At 39.6% G+C, this 21,286-nt stretch overlaps 2 protein-coding genes across 9 annotated transcripts in view; both read right to left on the reverse strand.

Annotated features, from left to right (window-relative positions):
- Positions 1-1,837, reverse strand: part of htt (huntingtin) — a 54,615-nt gene extending 52,778 nt beyond the window's left edge. For all 6 annotated transcript variants that reach the window (XM_047365182.1, XM_047365179.1, XM_047365181.1 and 3 more), the window contains exon 1: positions 1,470-1,837. In XM_047365182.1, the coding sequence (XP_047221138.1) occupies positions 1,470-1,567 (98 nt within the window). In that variant the 5' untranslated portion in view covers positions 1,568-1,837. The remainder of the gene's footprint in view (positions 1-1,469) is intronic.
- Positions 1,838-6,349: 4,512 nt separating this feature from the next.
- grk4 (G protein-coupled receptor kinase 4) overlaps positions 6,350-21,286 on the reverse strand; it is a 65,816-nt gene continuing 50,879 nt past the window's right edge. For 2 of the 3 annotated variants that reach the window (XM_047364941.1, XM_047364942.1), the window contains exons 9-16: positions 17,377-17,567; positions 15,798-15,835; positions 15,288-15,377; positions 14,886-15,094; positions 13,265-13,402; positions 12,246-12,383; positions 11,937-12,068; positions 6,350-10,497 (exon numbers count right to left, since the gene is read on the reverse strand). In XM_047364941.1, the coding sequence (XP_047220897.1) occupies positions 10,441-10,497; positions 11,937-12,068; positions 12,246-12,383; positions 13,265-13,402; positions 14,886-15,094; positions 15,288-15,377; positions 15,798-15,835; positions 17,377-17,567 (993 nt within the window). In that variant the 3' untranslated portion in view covers positions 6,350-10,440. Of the gene's footprint in view, positions 10,498-11,890; positions 12,069-12,245; positions 12,384-13,264; positions 13,403-14,885; positions 15,095-15,287; positions 15,378-15,797; positions 15,836-17,376; positions 17,568-21,286 lie in introns of all 3 variants that reach the window. The other variant, XM_047364943.1, reaches the window with a different exon arrangement.

Genomic DNA, 21,286 nt, shown 5'->3' on the forward strand with positions numbered 1-21,286 from the left:
CTGTTCACTAAAACCAGCCGCCACAGAGACAGTTTCTTCCCCCAGGCTGTTTCTCTGTTGAACATTAAATAGAGTACAAAACAACAGCATACAGATGTTGCAAATGCACCTTTTTATTATAAATGTGTATATTGTACATTGTAAATTGTAAATTTGTATATTCTGTAATGCAAAAGAGCAAAGTGTACCGGAGTCAAATTCCTTGTTTGTATGCACGAACTTGGCAATAAAGCTGATTCTGATTATTCCATAGTGGGTCATGGGGGAGCTGGTGCGTATCTCCAGCAGTCTATGGGCGAGAGGCGGGGTACACCCTAGACAGGTCACCAATCCATCGCAGGGCAACACACATACAACCATGCACACACTCATTCATACACCTAAGGGCAATTTAGTTACCAATTAACCTAACAGGCATGTCTTTAGACTGTGGGAGGAAGCCGGAGTACCCGGTGAGAACCCACGCATGCACAGGGAGAATATGCAAACTCCATGCAGAAAGACCCCAGGCTGGGAATCGAACCCAGGACCTTCTTGCTGCAAGGCAACAGTGCTACCAACTTCGCCAACGTGCAGCCACCAATTAAATATAATTTATTCTAACCACAAAAAACTGTTCAAAAGATAATTTCTTATACTTTTTATGGCAATATTTAAATATTTATTTTAAATTCAGTAACATTTGTGTTTAGGAGTCACTGAAACTATTTGTCGGTTTAATGTAAATTGATGGAGAGAGAGCACCCCTGACGTTTGGCTTTGAAAACAAAGTAGCTGTCTTATTTACTCAACTATATAGGCCTATATGAACTGGGTATCATTACCACTTTCGGGTTAAATGGTTTTTTCGACATAAATCTCGTCTTTAAAGTTCACTAAAATACCCAAAAGAAAAAAGTGGCCTTCTCATACAGTAAAAAAAAAAAAAAAACAGACATTTGTCTCCACATTTAATCAAAAGTAGAACTCAAATTAAATATGACCCATCACAGAGACACAGAGCGGAATCCTTTCAGACATTCATCAGCATGGTACATTACATCACTCCAATGAATGAACCTGACCCTTTTTCTGAAGCTACGCGGGTTTCCAGCTGTAGTTAGAAGACAGTCACACTGTTTAAGCACAACAACCCAAAGATCTCTGACTAATGCAGTTCAAAACACAAGCAAAGAGGCTCTAAATTGGTCCTTCTGACCCCTTCAGGGGTGTGAGCGTCAGTGAATCGCCTTAAGCGTTGGCCACAACATGGTTGTGCTTATTGTAACCATGATTTTTTTTTTTAAACAGGCCTGCTAAAATGATAAAGAAATGCGCCTGAATTAGCTTATAAAATCAAACGGAAGATCCGACTGTGTGGTGATATACAGTAATGTTTAACCATCTCGAGTGGCACACTGGCATCGCTAGCGAGCTAAGCTAACGGCAACGCAGTGGTTTTAGTCATTAGCTTCTAAAAACACACTTACTGTCTCTGAACGAGCTCCTCTGCAGTCGGTGGTCCCTGCTGCTGTTGAAAAGACTTCAGAGACTCAAAGGCCTTCATTAGCTTCTCCATGGTGGCCATTTTAGCAACCCACAACGAACAAGCTCAGCCGAGTGGCTACTATTTACTACTTGCGCTAACCAGCTAGCACTGTAGCTGTTAGCGCTCAGAGAGCAGGAGGTGCGTGGCGCGACGAGAGTTAACACTGCCCGCGGCCGCTACCACTCGCTCTCCGCTTTCTGTTCTGACGACCAGTCGCGTATTTTTCCACAATGTTAACCGTAAATGAACCAAAATGTGTGCTGAGAATATGCCATCTTTGATACAGCGTCGCGTTCCTCCCAGCAGTCACACCAGGAAGTGGTGACAGGTTGCAGTGGAGGGGAGGGACGTAAAAGTCAGTGGCCAATCAGAGTGCGGTTTTACTTTGACTGATTTATCAGGGAGCCAATGAATTGATACGTTGTTTTCGGTCTTGTTATTGTTGCTGTCATGGGACCGTTGAAATCAGGGCTCTGTTTCGCAAAACCCAGATAGAAGATTTAACTGTGATTTTCTCTTAGTCGCATATCTTCGTTTGCTTTTTGTAAAAAATTATGTTTTATAAACCCCCAAAGATAATTATTTGGCGCACAAGGCCTGCTTCAGATTTACAGTTCGTATGTTTTTATAGTCCAGTGTCCCATCACGGTGATCAAAAATGGCTTTTTCTACAGCATGATTTTAGTCAGTCTTTTTTTTTATCTTAATATTTATTCTTATCTATTTCCTTACAGTAAAATGATATATCCTGACCTATACACTGGAATTTAATCACAGATTTTACTGTGTTCATAGTTATCTTACTAAATAAAGGTATGGATTTACAATGACAGTAGTCATGCTGCTGTTAAACTTGATCTTACAGCGGTCAGAAGTTTACATACATACTTATAACTTATCAGGGTGAAATTATAATACTAAAACAATTCTGAGGAATTTTAGTAACATTAATATTGCTGATTTTCCCAAATCCACATGGAGTTAAAATACACTGCTTTTCAGAAATGGAAAGCAAATTTGAATTGATTGATTTTGTCTTACAGAAATTATTTTTAAGTACAGTCTGTACATTTTGAATAGGTGTCGGGTCGGGCCTTTTCAAAAGCTTAATGCTTGGTTTTTCAATCGCTTAACCTGTATTGATTTATGTTTTGGATCATTGATCTTTTGGAACACCAAACTGAATTCAAGTTCTAACCATCTAGCTGTTGATCTGAGGTGAAGTTAAAGTCCTTTTTTACTATCCCACCCCACACAGAGAAATAGGACCTCAGTATGATGCTACCACCACAGCTGGTGGTGCTAACATCGGGGTTTAAAAGCCTCACCCTGACTCCTCCAAACATTCCTCTGGTAACATGGGCTGACAGCTCAACTTCTTTATTCTGACCACATCACTTTTTATAAGAAGGATTTTGACTTCAACAGATGACCAACTGTAAATTGTAAAAGAGATCTAGAATCTCAATGAGTCAACTTGTATAAATAAAAGTAACCTTCTAAGTCAATCATGATGTTAAACTGGCTTCACTGTGGACAGTGACACTGTAGTTTCAGCATCTTCCAGTTTATGACCAGTGTGTTTATTGATGGTTACTGGGTTGTTCCTGAAACCCTAACAAATATTTAATTGGAGGTGACAGTTTGGATTAGGTGAGTGAAACCTTTACACGACTGGACATTGATCCGAAACAGACATCAAAACTGCTGTTAGAATACATTAAGCAGGGTTTTGGGATAGCCCTGACCTCAACTCCATTAAGATTTCATGGACTACACTTAAAAGTCCGGACTGTGACAGGAAACCAATAAATTTAGATATGTTCCTCCAATTCAGAGGAGAAGAGTGATCAATTATCCAACCAGAATTACCCTGTTTTGGTTTCTCTTTACTTACTAAGACACAGTTATTGAAATATTTAAGCTGGAAAATGACTGTGTATATCTGTTTTTATGCCTCTATTTATAGTTTTGATATCAAATCCGTTCAAAAGTCATTCAAGTTGTGTGTTGTATGATGTTTCTATCCTGAAAAAACTATTCAAATGCATTGTAAAAAGCCCTAAATTAATATGACTTTCATTCTAATGATGAGTGTATTTAAACTTCTGACTGGCACTGTAGGTTTGGTCTCTGTCACTGCAGTTTATAGGATAATTTACTTAGTTGCCCTTCCCCAGCTTAGACTGGCATTGGTGAAACTCATTAATTCAAGATCAAGCACTGCTTTTTTCTCAACCTGAATTACTAAGGAATAATTTTGTGAATTAATATCATCAGAGGGCAACACAGTTTTTTCTCAGCACTAGGTTTGATGTTATTTCAGTATGATATCATTTGATATTTGATGCCTAGTATAAATTATGCTATCTAAGCTTATGGGAACATTATTAAGTTGATGAATATGTAAGTAGTCTGCACCTCACCTTACAGGAAATTATGTAACGTATTTAAGACATTACTTCAGGACACCTTTTCTAATATATTCCCCCCCTCCCCTCCTTTTCCAATCTATTTACTAGAGTAAAAACCCGTTACACAGGTAGTGATTTATACCTACAAACAGCCCTGATAATGAGGTAGCAGTTTTGAAAATACCCTAAACGTTTGAGGCTGAGCTTTGGGGAGGGAGGATACAAAGCATTTCTAATTTCAAGAATGTTTTCAGCATTCTGTTTCAATCATCCAATTTTAACTAATTTATAGTACATGGCTTTTGGTACCTTAACTCTAATTGCTTGACATCCATTTAAACCATCTGTGAAAACGGGAGGATATTTTAGGGTTTTAAACTATTTGCGTTCCTTAGCACAGATGTGTACAATATTAGGATACCTTAAGTATAAAGAAACAAGACATACTATCCGTGCAATAAATTTTCTTGGAGTTTGGTGGGATTTAAATTTTCTTTCAGAGTCTAACTGCTGTGAAATAACCAGAGGTTATTGCTTGTGGCTGTAGAACACCAGGTTATCATCATGCTCTGAGATCCCATTCATCTTTACCCGGCAACAATAGAGAGTGGACTGGAGCAGAAATCTTCATCTGTGAAATTCATCTAAAACTTAATACAGTAACAGATGTTGAGTGACTTTACATAATTAAACAAAATATAAGCGCTTGGAATAAATCATTTGTTTCAGTCATTTTGGACTGGCAGTTTTTTAGGATGTTGTTGGTGCATTCCAGTTAACCCCTTGGAGACTACAGTCACAAGTTCACTGTAAACCACCTGACAGCCAAGCTGGTGTGCGCATTTCACTAATGCCTGATGATGCATTTTTTTGCCCATACCAAGGATTGTATTGGAAGCACTTTGTTGCTATCTAAGGGTCAGAGGTATGTCGAATTGCGACAGGTTGGAAAGACTACTATTGTACCCCCAATGTAGTACTAAAAGATTTTATATAGCTGTGCTCATATGTTGATTTCATACTTAAGAGTTGACAGTAAAAAGGGTTACATAAATATTAATTCATATTAATAAGCATAAGCCTAAACAACAATGTAAATACAGTAAAACAAAGTGTTAAAAAGTTAGGTTTCATGTTGAATTAATGTAATTTCATTCAAGGGAATGGCGATTTGTACATCAGTAATCAGCTAGTAAGCCTTTTCAGGGTTCGATTGGTTGTGGCTCCATTCTCCACTAGGGGGCTTTCGCGCGCTCTCCTCCATTGCATTAAACTACTGCAAGAGAGAAGCAGCAAGTAATCACTCGCGTGATTCTTTCTCCCTTATGTTCAGGTAATGGTGACCAAAATGTGATATATTTGTAATATGTACATTGGTTAAGACATTTATATATAACCCTTCGTTGTTTTGTCAGACATAACGTTTCTGTGTCTGAGCTGTGTACTAGGAAATGACCGTTAAGCTAGCAGAAGGAGCTAGGAATGTGCCCATTATCATTTCTTTTGTGAGGAAACATGTTAAAGAGTGAATAGTAAGCAGTTTATTATTTTGGTTTATTAATGAGCTTTTTCATCCACTGTGTGACATTGAGCAGTAAATGTAGAAAAAAAAACAAAAAACCTATGTTAATTTCATTAAACTACAAGAGAGAAGCAACAAGTAATCACTCGCGTGATTCTTTCTCCCCTATGTTCAGGGGTGTAACACAATTATGTTTAATTCAGTTAATCTGTTGTATACTAACTGCCCAACGTTACATCTATTGCTTGAGCTATTTATATATTTATATTATTCAGGCAGTAAGGGGTTAAAACATTTTGCAGTTTGCCCAGTTTTGCCCTATTTACCTAAATTTGCTGTTTTGCCAAAAAAAAAAAGAAGTAATTGCAATAGAAGATTTCCAAAAGGAATTTAATGATGTTTTAAGACCTACTGCTGCTTTAATGCTTCGTTTTCCTCGGTTGCGCCAGAGGTCAGAGATGTCATTTCAGACGAACAAAGGCTGAAGAATTTAGTAGTTTAAATGTTGTTTGCAAACAATATGCTTTTCCCGCTACACAACTTGAAGTAAATCGATTAACAGTTTAAAGATGTATGATGTTTGCATTACGCCTTCAGATTTTGCTACTCTGCAGCACCCTCACGGACCGTGGGAGTGATCATCTCACCATCAGCTGATTCATATACATAAATGGTACCAAACAGCATAGAAGAGATTACGGGTGTGGGGTAGTTGGGTGTTGTGGGATAAAGTTTAATCCTTCAGAGAAAATAAAGAGAATTGTAAAGACAATCAGCTGACAGGAACAAATCTTTACAAATCTTTATCTTTAACTGTCAAAGAAAAGTTTAACCTCCCCCCCATCCCCCCCCTTCATTCACAAATACAAATCAACAAAAGAAAAACAAGTTAAGACAGCTCTTTTAATACAAATGGCAGTGTATTATTTCATAATTACAAATGTCAGATATGGTACAACAACCAGTGATACAACTTGTACAAGAATTAACAATGACTGCAGTGGTTGAATGACATGACTGTACAGACTGAACATGGAAAAAATAAATCAATTCCCTGTTTGAATACCAAAAATGTATTTGTTCATCCTGCTTTTACTGTTAATCTGATTATTAACCCATGTTTTTTGCGCTAAGAGATTTTCCACTTTGTGTTTGCTAGCGAGCCCCATCCCAGTTTTAACCCACTATCCCCACTCTGACAGAAAGGCAGGAACAAACCAGGAACATTTGCTATCCAAAACAGGCCAACTCCACTGGTCACTCCCAGCCATTCACAAATCCGTCCTCTGATAACCAGCGACATATGTTGGCACAAGAAGGTCATCATTTACATATAGAAGGATCCTGAAGTATTACAAATCGATACATGCTTGAGTAATAAAACATAAGTCTTTTTTTAAAACAGGCAATTACAATGCACTTAGTGCAGACATTCAAAACAGTTGAACTGATTTAGGTTTTTATGATTTTTTTTATATGTATATGAAGAAATTTTAGTGTATGGGTGGTAAATGAGGTAAAAAATAAGAAGGCAGGATGTCAGAAACTAACTTAATTGGCACATTTAATAAAGGCTGTTGGTTAATCCTCGAGTAAATTCTTCAAGAAAGGAAAATGTTTAATCTGGAGGAGGTTGCTTTTGGTATCTTGTCAAAACATATATAGTGCAATGGATCTGACAAATACCTTCAAAACAAAGACACAGGCATGGGCAATGGAAGTTTTCACCTTGGAGTTTTAGTTACATGTTAGAAATACAGAATTTACAAGTTTGTTTTGAGGCTAAAGAGCTAAACAGCTAAAATCTACATGAATAAAACCAGAGTCAAAATGTGCCTGAGAGCTAAACAAATTACAGTTTTCTTTAAAAAAAAAAAAAAGAAATTCAGAAAACAATAAGTGAGAAACTGCCAGATGTTCACATCTCATTTCTGGACAAAAGATAAGCTTTTGGAACACGTTGGTTTATTAGACTGGGGACTCAAAGGTATGCAGCCTTGAAGTCTGAATGTGTCCTGGGGCATGTTTGAGTTAAAAAATAATTTCAACATAACGCACTGACTGAATACAGACATCTGTCAAGTGATTAAAATTCCTCTTTAAAGTCACTGAGCTGTACAAAAGTAGAGCTAATGAAGTCTAATTCACAAGGTGGAGCAAAGCTGCATTAGCAAACGGTGAAATATACACAAGCGCGCAGCTATCATGTCGAGGTGAGGGTATTCACAGCATTAAAAACAGGTGTTGGGATGCAAGGCGGAGTAAACAGCATCTGCCTCTAGAACAAAATCTAGAAATGAACAAAATAAAAATGTACAGGGAAAAAAGCTTGACTGGTTTACTTGGAAAACACTTCTTTCATTTATAGAGAAGAGCAAAAGAATCATGATGTCTTAAAACCTGTTGGACACCGTGGCAGTAATTTCTCCTGTACAGTGGGGAAAATGACTTTTCAGCACGTCAAACTTTTTTTTCCTAAGAAATATATTTCTAATGGGAACACTGACATTAAATTTTTCAACAGATATCGGTAACAACTCAAGTAATCCACACATACAGTGACGTTAAAACAAATTACTCGACAAAAAAAGGAATAGAAATCCAAGAATATCAGCTGGTTTAGGTCTCTCTACAAAAAGGTTTCTTGTGACCATGTCACACAAGAAGCACATTATGCGTAAAAATGAAGAGCACCCTCAAAGACTTTGCAAAACACACTGATAACACGGGTTACAGAATTAATTCTAACCTCTGAGTAACGCTGGGGTCATAATCCAGAAGTGGGAAGAATATAATTTCACTATAAACCAGCCAGGACCAGGTCCTCTTCGCAAGATGTCTGACAGAGGAGTCAAAGGAATAATCAGAAAAGTTGTCTAAGAGTCAGGGACCACTCACTGAGAGCTTCTGAAAGACCTGAAATGAGCAGGCATAGTTTTGCCATTTAGACAAAGGTAATGTAACTCAGCAGCACTCGCTGCGCCAGACTCCACTGCAGAAGGAAATGCACATTAAAGCTTGTTTAGAGTGGACAAGCCAGTAAAATTCTGGGAAAATGGAGACTGGTCAGATGGGACCAAAATTAAACAGAAGGAAAAATGGCACAGACGACCACTTTAAACACAACACACCAACCGTGAAGTTGAAGAAATAAATCATGGTTTTTCAGCCAATTTTAGTGGCAGGCTTCATGTAATTGAAGGAAGAATGTATGCAAGAATGTAATTTGAATGAATCTGAAGACAAAGAATGCGTGGGATTTTCAGCAAGACAATGATCCAAAACAGAGAGCCAAGGAAAAAAGAAACCAAAGCTGCTAATATGGCCAAGACAGCTTGAATCTATCTGAAAATCTAGGGGAGGAACTGAAGCCAGGAATGCAGAACGACCAAGATATGAACAAAGTTTGTGTAGAACAAGTCAAAATAGCATCTAAGCAATCCATGACACATCAAATTTATGCAGTAACTTACTTTGATTTCTTTCAATGTGCAGATTACATCGGTTGTGAATTTTAATGTCAATAGGCCCATTAGAAATAGATTTACTGAGAAAAATGTTTTCAATACTTATTTTGCCCTTTGAAAGCAACTCCCTTAAGCCATTCCTATGATTGAGAAGCACATGATAATGGAACCATTTAACTTAGGAATTGTTGCTGTTAAATTATATCTTTATCACAAACACAGCGCTTACCAATATGAAGTAAATGTAAAATATTGTGCTATCAACAAGGAGCAAAAAGGCTGGAACTAACTGGCTGGAATCACTTAACACAAAGTACGGACTTATGAATCAAAGTCACTTTTATTCAAAAACATTCTTTGAGGTCTAAATGAGACTCATAGCAGCAGAACTAACAAAATGAATCTCAAAGTTTTCCACAAACTCGGAGGCTTTCTTTTATTCCAAAAATAAGGGCAGCAAATTACTAAGATTTCAAAGGAAACTGTTTCCACTTTGATTCAACTGATCAACAGAACAGGATGTAAAAGCTCAGTACTGCAGTAAAAAAAAAAGGGGGGGAGAAGCATAAATCTTCACCAAATAATCAGCGTGAACATAAATTGTAACAGATGTGTAACTAGCAGGCATTTTCCTGCTGGAAACGCTGTTGGACGTGATTAGATTTACGATTTGAACCTGCTGCAGCTCAGGGAAGATTTTTTGAAATTCCAGCAGTGATTGCAGATTTAGATGTTTTCTCTGTGTTTTATTAATACTTAACTGAAGCACAGATTCTCAGAAATAAATACATGCAGGAAAAGCAATCTTTGCCTGAAACGCCTTGGAAGAGGCACCACAAATTAGTCTGCCCTCATTCCCATCTGGTTCATCCTAACCTGTCATACGAATTGAATACATGGCTTAAAAAGACGCGCTGCTGCAGATATTAGACTCCCGAAAAAAGCTCAAGCATCAGGGCATTAACAGCGAAGAACAATTGGATTAAGTTCCTACTGTGTCCCTTTGGCCTAGATTGGATCCGCCTGCAACTTCTAGCGTTTGGCGGCTAAAAGTTAGTTTGGCATAAAGTGAAGCTAATGTGCTAAAAAACATCAAGTTAATGGCAAACATGAAGCACATATAACAAAGGCCTTCTGCTACATTGTGAAAAATAAAGACTAATGGTAGTGTGCTGAAAAGAAACCGCCTAATGAACATTATTCATACTCATTCCAAATAAAAATAGAAATAAATCAAAAGGAAATAAAAAGGTAATGTATGCATTCAAGTGGTACTTTTATGGCTTTTTGTACAATACAACCTTTAGTGAAAATATACATCTAGACATAAATTCAAGTACAAATGTACAAAATCTTTAAAGTCATACTTTTTTCTTTAGCTATGATACACTTTTAATACAGCTCATAAATACAGGTCGACATTCACTGAGTTCCTAAGATTCTCGCGCTCAGTTGGAGATTGTGGTGAAGCTCTGCGGCGGAGGGGTGCGGGTGGAGGGACGGAGTGGTTTAAAGTCGTGAGGGCTCTTCAGTCTCGTCGTCACTATAACCGCTCTTAAGACAGACCTGGGAACAGCCAAAAAAAGAAATAAAAAAAACAACCACACAGCACGGCTAACATTGCAGAATTTCATCGTTAGACTTGAGCATGTCTGTGAGACGATGTTATATTTTGCTTTTTAAACAACGTTTTTAGAAAAAGAATAAGGAATGGGATTGTTTTGAGGGGATTTTGCAGCAAACTTAAGGAAAAAAATATTGTTTGAAAAGACAAATTAGAAAATCTAATTTCACCCATTAACATTTTGAATACAATTCATGTACAAAAGAAGAAAATATTTTGCATGCTGTAACGTTTTAATAATAAACAAAGAAGGTAGTAGGAGATGATCCATTAGTTTGGAAAAGAAAAGGAAACTACGTAAAAGCTTGTTTTGCAAAATTATTCATATCCTTTGAACTTTTTTACCTTTTGGCATGTCACAACCAAAAACATTTTGTACAACCACCTTTCACTGCAAGTCTTTTCTGGCATGTCTACAAACTTTTCACATCTAGAGACTTAGATTTTTGCCAATTCTTCTCAGCAAAACAGCTGAAGTTCAGTCAGATTGGCTGGAGAGCGTCTATGAACATCAAATTCCAGGCGCATTCTCTGTACATTCTAGATGTGGGTCTGACTGGGTCTTTCTAACACACAGAAATATGCTTTGATCTAAAGTAACCCATTGTAGTTCTGGCTATACATTTAGGGTCCCTGTAACGCCGCAAAGTGAACCTCTGTCCTGGTTTTAGGCTTGTTTCAACCTAACAAGGTTTCTTTTAACATTTCCTGTACTTAGCTCTTTCCCCAAACCTCTGACCAGTGATAGGATGTTAAGCGTAGGATATTAATTCCCATTCTAACCACAGCTTTAAACTTCCCCACAACAACACCAACCTGTCTTTATTTTACTAATCAATTGAATGCACTACATTTTATTTAAGGGTATCAGTGTAAAGGTGGCTCACAACAAGTGCATTTCACACTTAACGTTTCTATTTATAAAAAAATATAAAAAATAAAAACGTAATCCATCATTTTCCCTTCAGTTTACATAAACATCATATAGCACATTGAGGTTTGTGGTTTAAATATGACAAAGTTCTTGGGGCATGAATACTTAGCAAGGCACGGACAGAGATTTATGATTTCTCAACTAATACTTTACTGTTCTAGGTCCCTGGAAGAAAACATTACATTTGTTTTATACTAGAAAGCAGCTACAAAATAATGAATCAGTCAACCCCACACAGAAGGACAAAGACAAGCGACAGGCCTTATTCTTACAAACTCACAAGAGTGTATTAACAAAACCTTCATATTCCATGTGAAGTAATGTTCTTTCACATGCTGAGTTTGGACAAGGCCTATGGGATGAAAAAAAGGAAGCCAGGAAAGCAGGAAAAGAGGAAGTACCTTAGCCCCCACCCCCACGGACAGTTGCCGGAGCGCTAGCACTTGCCTCTCTTCTGAACAAGCGGTAGAAGAACCCCCGCTTTGGTGGAGGGTTGGGCCGGTTCACGTCCAGGTCTGGGCACAGCATCCCGTCTGTCTCATAGATATTGATTTCTTTAAAGCACTCCATCTCAATCATCTGTAAGCAAAATTAACAAGCTCCACTAAATATTTTTATGTATTGGGCTCACTTCTACTAGAGGGCAACCATACACTCAGTAAACCTAATTTGTTTCTGTTCTGTAGCTATCAGACATTCCTGTGTGAGGTCATTGCTGTGGGACATCTACAATGACATCATTTTAGCATGTAATACCTCATTCTGCCACGGGATGGAGACACTGCCTGTGACAAACTTTAAGTAGAAGTCGTCGTCAGTGGGGTCGAGGTTCACTCCTTTGACGGTGGAGAACTGCTCGATGTCCAGGACGTCTTTACAGTACACGGCTCGAGGCTGAGAAGAAGACAAGACATTGGGAGGAAATAAGGACATAAGAGACCAGTTATGGAGAAAAAAAAAAAAACAGCTGGAAGAAACTGAACAAGTGATGTGAAAAATGGGAAGTCTTTGAAATCATTTGGCTTTTTGAGTAACAAGAAGAAAGCAGTTGAAGGAAAGCTATGAGAAGTACCCTTTGCAATCTGGAACACCTTTTCAATCCCATGGCTTGTGTAATGTGTGTAAGAAGATGCTCTAGCAAGATGATATTAAAAGTGAATGTGTTGTGGATAGCTAACACGGCACATCACCCCTATTATGCCATCCCTCAGCAAGGCACACAGTAGTGGCAGCATTGGGTTGTGGGGATGATTTTCCTTTGCAGTGAAAGGAAGGCTGTCCTGGATGATAGAGGCCACAAGAGACCTGAGAGTGGGCAGTAGGTCCCAGTTTTCAGCAGGATCTTAAACATCCAGCCAGAGCTACCGTGGATTTGTTTAAATCATACTCGTGTAAGAATGGCCCGGTCAAAGTTCAAACCTAAATCCAATTCAGAATCTGTGGGAAGACATGAAATTTAAAGAAAATTGCTCTACAAAGTATCAACTTAGGAAGGCTGAATACAAATGTACGTCACATTTTTCAGTTATATTTGATAAAATGTTTCTCTGCGTACACGACTACATCATTCTAAATTTCATCATTTAAATGCTCTACTGGTCCAGTTACTGATGATTTCACCTAAACAGAGTTGTTAAACTGAAATCACACCCCCATTACACCACAGCCACTGGCCGCCATGATAAACTCATTTCCTTCTGACAATGGCATTTCCTGCACACGGACTGCGCCTCAATGTGCCGTGTGTGCTGGGATTGTGTGTTCATCTCTCTTACATCTGGTATGAAAGGAGGGTCCAACATGTTGGCCTCCAGCCGTTTGAAGTTGATGTTTCTGAAGATGGGGTGCTGCTTGACCTCAGTGCCCCCACAACCCCGACAACCCGGCCTCTCCTTGGGGTCCTTGGCCAGGAGCTGAAACCCAGCAGGCGGAAGGAAAAACAGATTCAAACATCTGAACCTTCAAAAGATCTGACAGAAGTGAGGCAGGCGAATGACGTACTGGCTAATATGTTTCCTGTTAGGGAGGAGGCCATTAAAAAACAGCTTGAGAAATTACATTTTTCTCTTTAGCAAAGACCTTTATTAAAGATAAATGTTAAAACATAGAAAATGACAAAGTATGAATGCAACCCCTTTATAATCTAGTAGAGATAACACAAGCCCATGCTCTAAAGTTCATGGAGTCTTTAATAATCCCTAGGTAATATTAATAAAACAGCTTATAAAGCCAGAATGTAACAATATTTATTACTCCCTTTTATATATTTTGCCCAAATAACACCACGTTTCAGAGCAGATTTTAAATCTCGCCCTCTATTTTAGCCTACTCAGCTCAGTCGCCATCCCTCTGGCGTCCCGGAGGCTGATACCCCTTTTCCTTTCCTGCTGCGTTCTCTCCTCTTCCATATTTACCTTCTACCCATTACTTGCAGAGACCCTTCTTCCCTCAGCCTCCCTGACATCTCGTCTCACTGGGGAGACTTCACAAATGCTGAACCGTGGGTCAAAATGTTCCACTAAGTGAAAAAAATGTCCCGTTGCCTCCTGCTCTCAGAAAAACACACACTGAATGGCTCTCTTTAAACTTGTGAAGAGAAATAACAAAACCATAACACTGGGGAAAATAGAAACAGTAAATAACCCCTTTGTCTAGCTTACCGTTTATGATACAAAATGATTATTTTAAATAATTGTGTTTGGTCAGTGCCGTTATAAAGGTGTGATTTATATACATTTGACTGCCTGATTTGTGTTTCTGTGCTGTGCTCAGAGGCTGCAGCAGCCAATGCGACCAAGCAGCGGCACCTTGCATCACTGCATTTCTCCAATAATTCAGGGGTCTGCAACCTGTGGTTTCAGATCAGCACAAGGCTCTTTGGGTCCTTCTCAAAGTCATCATACCTTTGGCAAAATGTACAGTATAAATAACCCGTGTTTTTATATAGAATAGCACTAAGAAATATTTTAGTTTATAGTTTGATAAAATGATAAGGAGTTTTTTCACTTTTCCGACATGTTTTCATGCAAAATCTGCATCAAACCTCCACAAACAATTGACATTTATGGTACAATTAATTATTTTTTGTCCAGAACAATGAGCTTTATTTAATTATTTTCCATTTTTTTCACTTTTTATGAATGTTGAAAGGACTTGGTAGGCCAAAAACAAATGCCATTATTTGTCCCACTTTATTAAAAGTTTGTTTTTTTGCTCTAAACCCTAAAAGGCGAACTAAAATGGCTCTTTAATTTTTCTTCTAAGGGTCATGCAAGTTTATGGCTCACGAAAAATATTATTTATTAGGATCTAAGGCTGGAATAGTTATTTGGATTGTATAGGTATCTTTCCTCTGTCCTAAACTCACATCTCCCCATTCAGCTTCTTCATCCTCACCTGCCTGCAGATGTCCTTCGCATCCTCAGAGAACTTATCCGAGTACTCCTCCTGGTCCTCACGCACTCGTCTGTCCACCTCCTCTCGCTTGACTCGCTCCTTGCGTTTCCGGAAGGGCGACTGGCCCTGGATCATCTCGAAAATCAGACAGCCCAGACCCCACCAGTCCGGGCTGAAGGTGTAGCTCTCGTTCTGGATCACCTCGGGAGCTGAGGAGTGGAGCACTAGGTGAAATTTAACTTAAAGCAGCAGTGAAGAGAACTGAAATGGGAATTAAAGTTCATAAGAGTATGTCAATGTATGACTTTCTGGTTAAATGAAAAATATACATAAAAAGAGAGGACAAAAGGGGGAGAAATGGAGAGGAAAGGAGCTGATGGACAAACATGATGAAGTTCTTACCCATATATCCAACTGTGCCCACTCGCCCTCGTATCGTCTCTCCTTCAGGGATTTGAACAGCGAGGCCTAAGTCTGAGATCCGAATGTGCCCTGAGCAAAAGCAATAGACAGATTATTCAACAGGAATTATTTGAATACCAGTGATTTAACTGAAACGGATGCATGTTAGTAACTTCTGCAGAAACACACACAGCTGTGGATGTGTTCAAGTTAAACTGAAGCATGAAATATGCTGTGGGAAAATAAGGTTGAAAGAAATGTGGAGATGCTTTTACTTGAAGATGGATTTGAGTAAATTAATGATAATGTAAGAACGACTGAAAGGAGAGAGTAAAGCAAACTCAAAAACAGTGCCTCGGTGGCCAATGAAAATAGGGAGCTACACTGTGCAGCATGTTTGATTTGGACGTCGTAGGCCAAATTTCTGCAATGAAAAATGAAGGACAACAAGAAGGACACTTTGTACTAAAAATCAATGTAGCAAACCCCCCCCAAAAAAAAAAGACATACCACGATCATCCAGAAGGATGTTTTCAGGCTTCAAATCTCTGCAACAAACAGAACAAATTACAAGCTGTTTCTAAAATACGTACGTGTCACAAACGTTTTAAAAGAGTAAGAACATAACATAAGTGATCAATTAATGCACTCATATCGCAGGTTTGATCTTCACAATAAGAACCCATAAGCTTGGAGGGAGCTGTTGGGGAATTTGGGTTAATGCTGAACTAGGGTGATGTCTCAGCATTTTCACTGAAATTACATTTTTTCACATGTTATAGAAATGCTCCTTACAATTTTGCAATTTTCCTAATGTTGCAATGCTGATTTTTTTCTTAAACCTTCTTTCCATGAACACCTTATAAACGGTTTACTATTCAGTATAAACACATAATAAGGAGATCTTTAGAGAGGCACTGACAAACTGCAACACTTTTCAGCCTGACTGGCCCCAAGCAGTGGGCAGCCTGGCAGAAGCTCAAACATCTGTCTAAGATAATAATTTGACTTCAAAGCAGAGTTTTTAGAGTTGCACTGAGAAACTGACTGTTGACTAGAATTGGACGATTCTTCTGCCTGACCTACCAGTCAGAAACCCCAAAAAGTCCTACATGTTTTTGTTCAATGAATGCACCATACCTGAGCGCTACCAGGTCTTGCTAACCCCGACACTCTTTGGTGTGGAAGCCGTTACTAAAGGATGACAACTAAAAAGTTAGCGGTTTCCAGCATAACGGAAGTGAGACGAAGCACAAAAGGTGCAAGAAGCTGTTAAAAGGAAACTGTATTTGTACCAGTAATGTCAGCTGTTCAAACAGGCTGCTTCAACAGGTGCTGACTGACCAGACCAGGGATGAAATGGAACTGTCAATTTGTATCGTCCTTGTAGAGATTTAGTTAAATTGACCTGGACCTGGCTTGATGCTGCATTTGGAAATTTGGGCAGCCTTTAGGAAACCTTAGAGTCTACATTCTCCAGGGAAGAAACAAGGACTAATGTTCATATCAACATAGTCAACCAAGATGCTAAAGACAGCTTAAACTAGCAACTCCACATCATTTTACCTGTTTTGAATTCATGAAATCATATTTTACAATAACTTCTCTCTTCCACAGCAGCATGACTATGCCTCTGCCCCTAATGTGCAAAATTAACACCCTGCTCAAGGCAGAAGGACTAGAAAGGCACATTTTCAACACTGTTTGTTATAGTTCTTAAAGCTAAATCAGAACTGGCTAGAATTGTTACCAGCAAGCTAAACTGGAGATCGGAAACTGGCATCGATCTCTGATCGAAGCATCTCTAGAAATCGCTGAAATCAAGCCTGAACTAAAGCACTGCAAACTGAAACCACAGAGCCAGCTGTTTCCTCTGGCCCAGGCGGAGATCAATGGTCATGTTTTTGCAGTTGTAACTGCTTGAAGCATGCAGATTTAGCAGCGTCTTTCTTCTGAGCACCTGTGTTTATGTCCCCATTCATCTGAGGCCTCACTGATTTTGACAAAAATAGCTAAAGCTCCAATAGGTAAAGCACCATGTGGATAAACTAGCAACGTTTCCTCTAGCTCTGCCCCAGAGGGAGCTCACCTGTAGACTATCCTCTCACGGTGCAGATCCTCAAGGCCACAGCAGATCTCAGCAGCGTAGAAGATGGCCCTTTGCTCGTCAAAGCCAGAGTTTCCCATGTTGTAGATGTGGAACTTTAAGTCACCACCATTCATTAAGGTTAAGACCAGGCACAGCGCATCCTTGGTCTCATAGGCATAAGCTAGACTAACCTGGAGAACAAAAGGACAAATTTATGGAAGTGGTAACGAACATGGATGAGAGACCAGGCAGGAGGAAAAGGAGGGAGTTGGAGGATGAGGAGGGAGAGAAGCGGTAGGCCACAGAGAGGCTTGAGGGCTACTCTAATATCAAAGTTGTACCCAAATATTCATCAGTTATCCCAAATGGATTGTCAGGAATGTACACAAAGTAGAAACCAAAGAAGATACATCCCAGAGATGGAAAATCCATCCTGTTGCTCTCATTCCATCATCAATCACTCCTCTTTTCCTTCTTTCCCACAAGCCTCCCCCCTTCTCCTCTCTCCCCTGCTGTGGGTCAGTGACACACAGGGTACAGTGTGTGAATGTGCAGTTGTGTAAAATGTTGCTGCCATTAGGAGGGATCCCATCTGCTATGGAGCGTGTAGACAGAGAAAACACGAGAAGGGAAGGAAAATGTTCCTATGGGCCAAGTGAGCAACAAACAACCAGACTAGAAATACATTATGTCACTTAAAAAAACACAAATATGCAGAACAAGGTCAGAGCAAAGGGTCTTCCATGCATCATGCTCATAGGGTTGTTTTTATGCATCGACCTGGTACAAGAAAGCAGAGGTAATTTCACTGAAACTACACCCCCCCAAAAAAAACAAAATCACATAAAATGTCCTAAAGTATTACCAAGAAAATCAAAAAGCATTTTGATTTGATTTATAAAGACTTTGCACCAAATTTAATTTTAATTATATTTGCACTTTTCCAATTTAGACCAATAAAACAATGCAAAAAAAATAATTATATTAACAATTTAAAGAAATAAAATTACACAAGGGAAATAAAATGGAATCATAATAATTCTTAAATTATAATTAGTATTATATTTTATATTATAAAAATATAAAAAGTATGCTCAAGTAGAATAAAAATGTAAAAGAAAGGGGAAAAAAATGTCTTATAGCTGCAATAATTAAATAATCAAATGATATCTGATCTACTTCTTTATGACTAGCACCTCCACCTCCAGTGGCATCCACAACAACAAGCATAAAACTAAAATAGTTCTTCTGTGTAAATCCAAATAAAGCTCTAACTCCTAATTTCCTTTGTGCTGTCTGTTTTGCATTGTACTTGTATCAACACCGATGTGGATATTAGAGTAAAGCTAAACTCGAAAAGATGAAAAAAACGGCTCCAGTGTGGTAGCAGAGTCACCCCTTTGGCTCAAATTCCCATGTATCCTCCCACACTAAAAGTACACGGATGGTTCGTTGCGTAAAACATGCAGCAAGCTAATGGTATGCATCGACTAATAGTATGCACCAATCACAAAAAGGTAAAGAGCAATACTGAGAGCGAGGACTGAGGACTTGGAGAGAGCACTTGACTCTTCTCCTCACTGCTGCTGTTTGGTCAGCGTTTCCAGGCAACAGTGCTGCTCTTGTAGGTAGAGAGGCACATGAAGAGTCATCAGTTCTGCCTGCAGCAGTGAGAACCAACACACACGTATATATATGTACACACGCATATAAAAACCATGTGCCATCCCAGGTGACAGGAGCTGCAAGTCTGAGGTTCAGCAACATGCCCACTCCAACCTCGGTGTGTGAGGTGCGTGTGTGTGTGTACATGCCTCTACCATGACTCACTCAAATCAAGGGCGCGCAACATAACTCACGCTGCATCAGAAATCAACTAATCCAACACTCTGCACAACCCCGACACAGCCGTTAGCTCCAAGTGGAGAGCATGAAGAGGCTTTGAGGCAGAGCAGTCCAGGTTACTGTGCAACACATCAGCATCACCATTTCTGCTACAGTCTTTATGCATTAGCACAGCAGGTCGGTCATAATTATTACCACAACAGTTTTAATCCTTATTGAAATCCTTTTTGTTATCACAATTCTTGTCTGAGTTTTGTGTAAAAAGGAAAAAAAATGACAAGTTTCTGGAGTTATAAAAACTGCCATCCTTGTTACGCTACAATCCTGCAAACGTTAAAATCTTTATATCAAGTTGTGTGCCACTCTGACACATAACAACACTTTGGCAATTCAACACAACATTATGTAATTCACAGCAATGATGTCAGTAATACACACGCGCGCACACACACACACCAACACACCCCTAGCTATTGGTCATTATGAACATGACTTCTGCAGGACATGGAAAGCTGCAGCATCCCTCTTCGATGAGGTAAAGTTTCCTAATGGAAGTCAATTTATTGTGTTGATGATGCTTTTTACATCAAATTTGTTCAATGCTGGTTTTGACCAAGTTCATTCATTAGTTGAGGGACAATAAAGATCAAAATTAGACTACATTTTTTCTCTATTACTAATCAGAAATCATCACATGCCGACCACAGATTAGTGCGTCCAACCAGCTGGTCTCAGATTTAAAGAATTATAAATATGCCAAACTCTCAAAATTCATTGATTTATTTATTTATGTAAGACGTAAACATTAGCCAAAGTACACGTTCTTCTGCTGCGCTGACGTGTGTTTGTGGGAACACTTGGAGTGAATGGGAAGAGAAGGCACACATTCCCTATTTTGCAGTTAAGCTTGAAAACTGATAAACATGCAGCAGAGTAGCTAAATAAAATTTGAGTTATTTCCATTTGTTTGTTGATGAATTTGTTGGGTGGGGGGGTGATAAAAGCCTGATAGTAGCAAAACTTGTGCTTTTACTCGAGTACACACACACACACACACACACACACACACACAGAGTGAGAGAAAAGGGGCCATTCAGAAATTAGACTTCACTGGAATTTCTCCCCCAAAAATATGCAGATGAAACCAAAACATTTGCAAACACCGTTGATAAGAAGACGAGCATTTTTCTCTTTGTCTGACACTAAATGAAATTAGAAATTTCCTGTTTTTGGGTCCGTTAAGACTTCCAAAACTGTTTATTGCCAGAAGAAGAGGGAGACTTTTTATCACTTTAAATTCAGAAGTTTATACTCGTACTCGTACTCGTCGTCTTCCGCTTTATCCGGGACCGGGTTGCAGGGGCCGCAGACTCAACAGAGACGCCCAGACGTCCCTCTCCCTAGACACCTCCTCCAGCTCCTCCAGGGGGAGCCCAAGGCGTTCCCAGGCCAGCCGAGAGACATAAGTCCCTCCAGCGTGTCCTGGGCCGTGTCCTGGGCCTCCTCCCGGTGGGACGTGCCTGGAACACCTCCCAAGGAAGGCGTCCAGGAGGCATCCGGTATAGATGCCCGAGCCACCTCAACTGGCTCCTCTCGATGTGGAGGAGCAGCGGCTCTACTCCGAGCCCCTCCCGGATGGCCGAGCTCCTCACCCTATCTCTAAGGGAGTGCCCGGCCACCCTACGGAGGAAGCTCATTTCAGCCGCTTGTATCTGGGATCTCGTTCTTTCGGTTATGACCCAAAGTTCATGGCCATAAGTGAGGGTAGGAACGTACACCGACCAGTAAATTGAGAGCTTTGCTTTTCGGCTCAGCTCTCTCTTCACCACAACGGACCAGCACAGCGCCCCCATTACTGTGGCAGCCGCACCGATCCGTCTGTCGATCTCCCGCTCCATTCTTCTCTCACTCGTGAACAAGACCCCGAGATACTTAAACTCCTCCACTTGAGGCAGGAACTCCCCTCCAACCTGAAGAGGACAAGCCACCCTTTTCCGGTCGAGTACCATGGCCTCGGACTTGGAGGAGCTGATCCTCATCCCAGCCGCTTCACACTTGGCTGCGA

Source organism: Girardinichthys multiradiatus, chromosome 5, assembly GCF_021462225.1.
Source record: "Girardinichthys multiradiatus isolate DD_20200921_A chromosome 5, DD_fGirMul_XY1, whole genome shotgun sequence".
NCBI lineage: Eukaryota > Metazoa > Chordata > Actinopteri > Cyprinodontiformes > Goodeidae > Girardinichthys > Girardinichthys multiradiatus.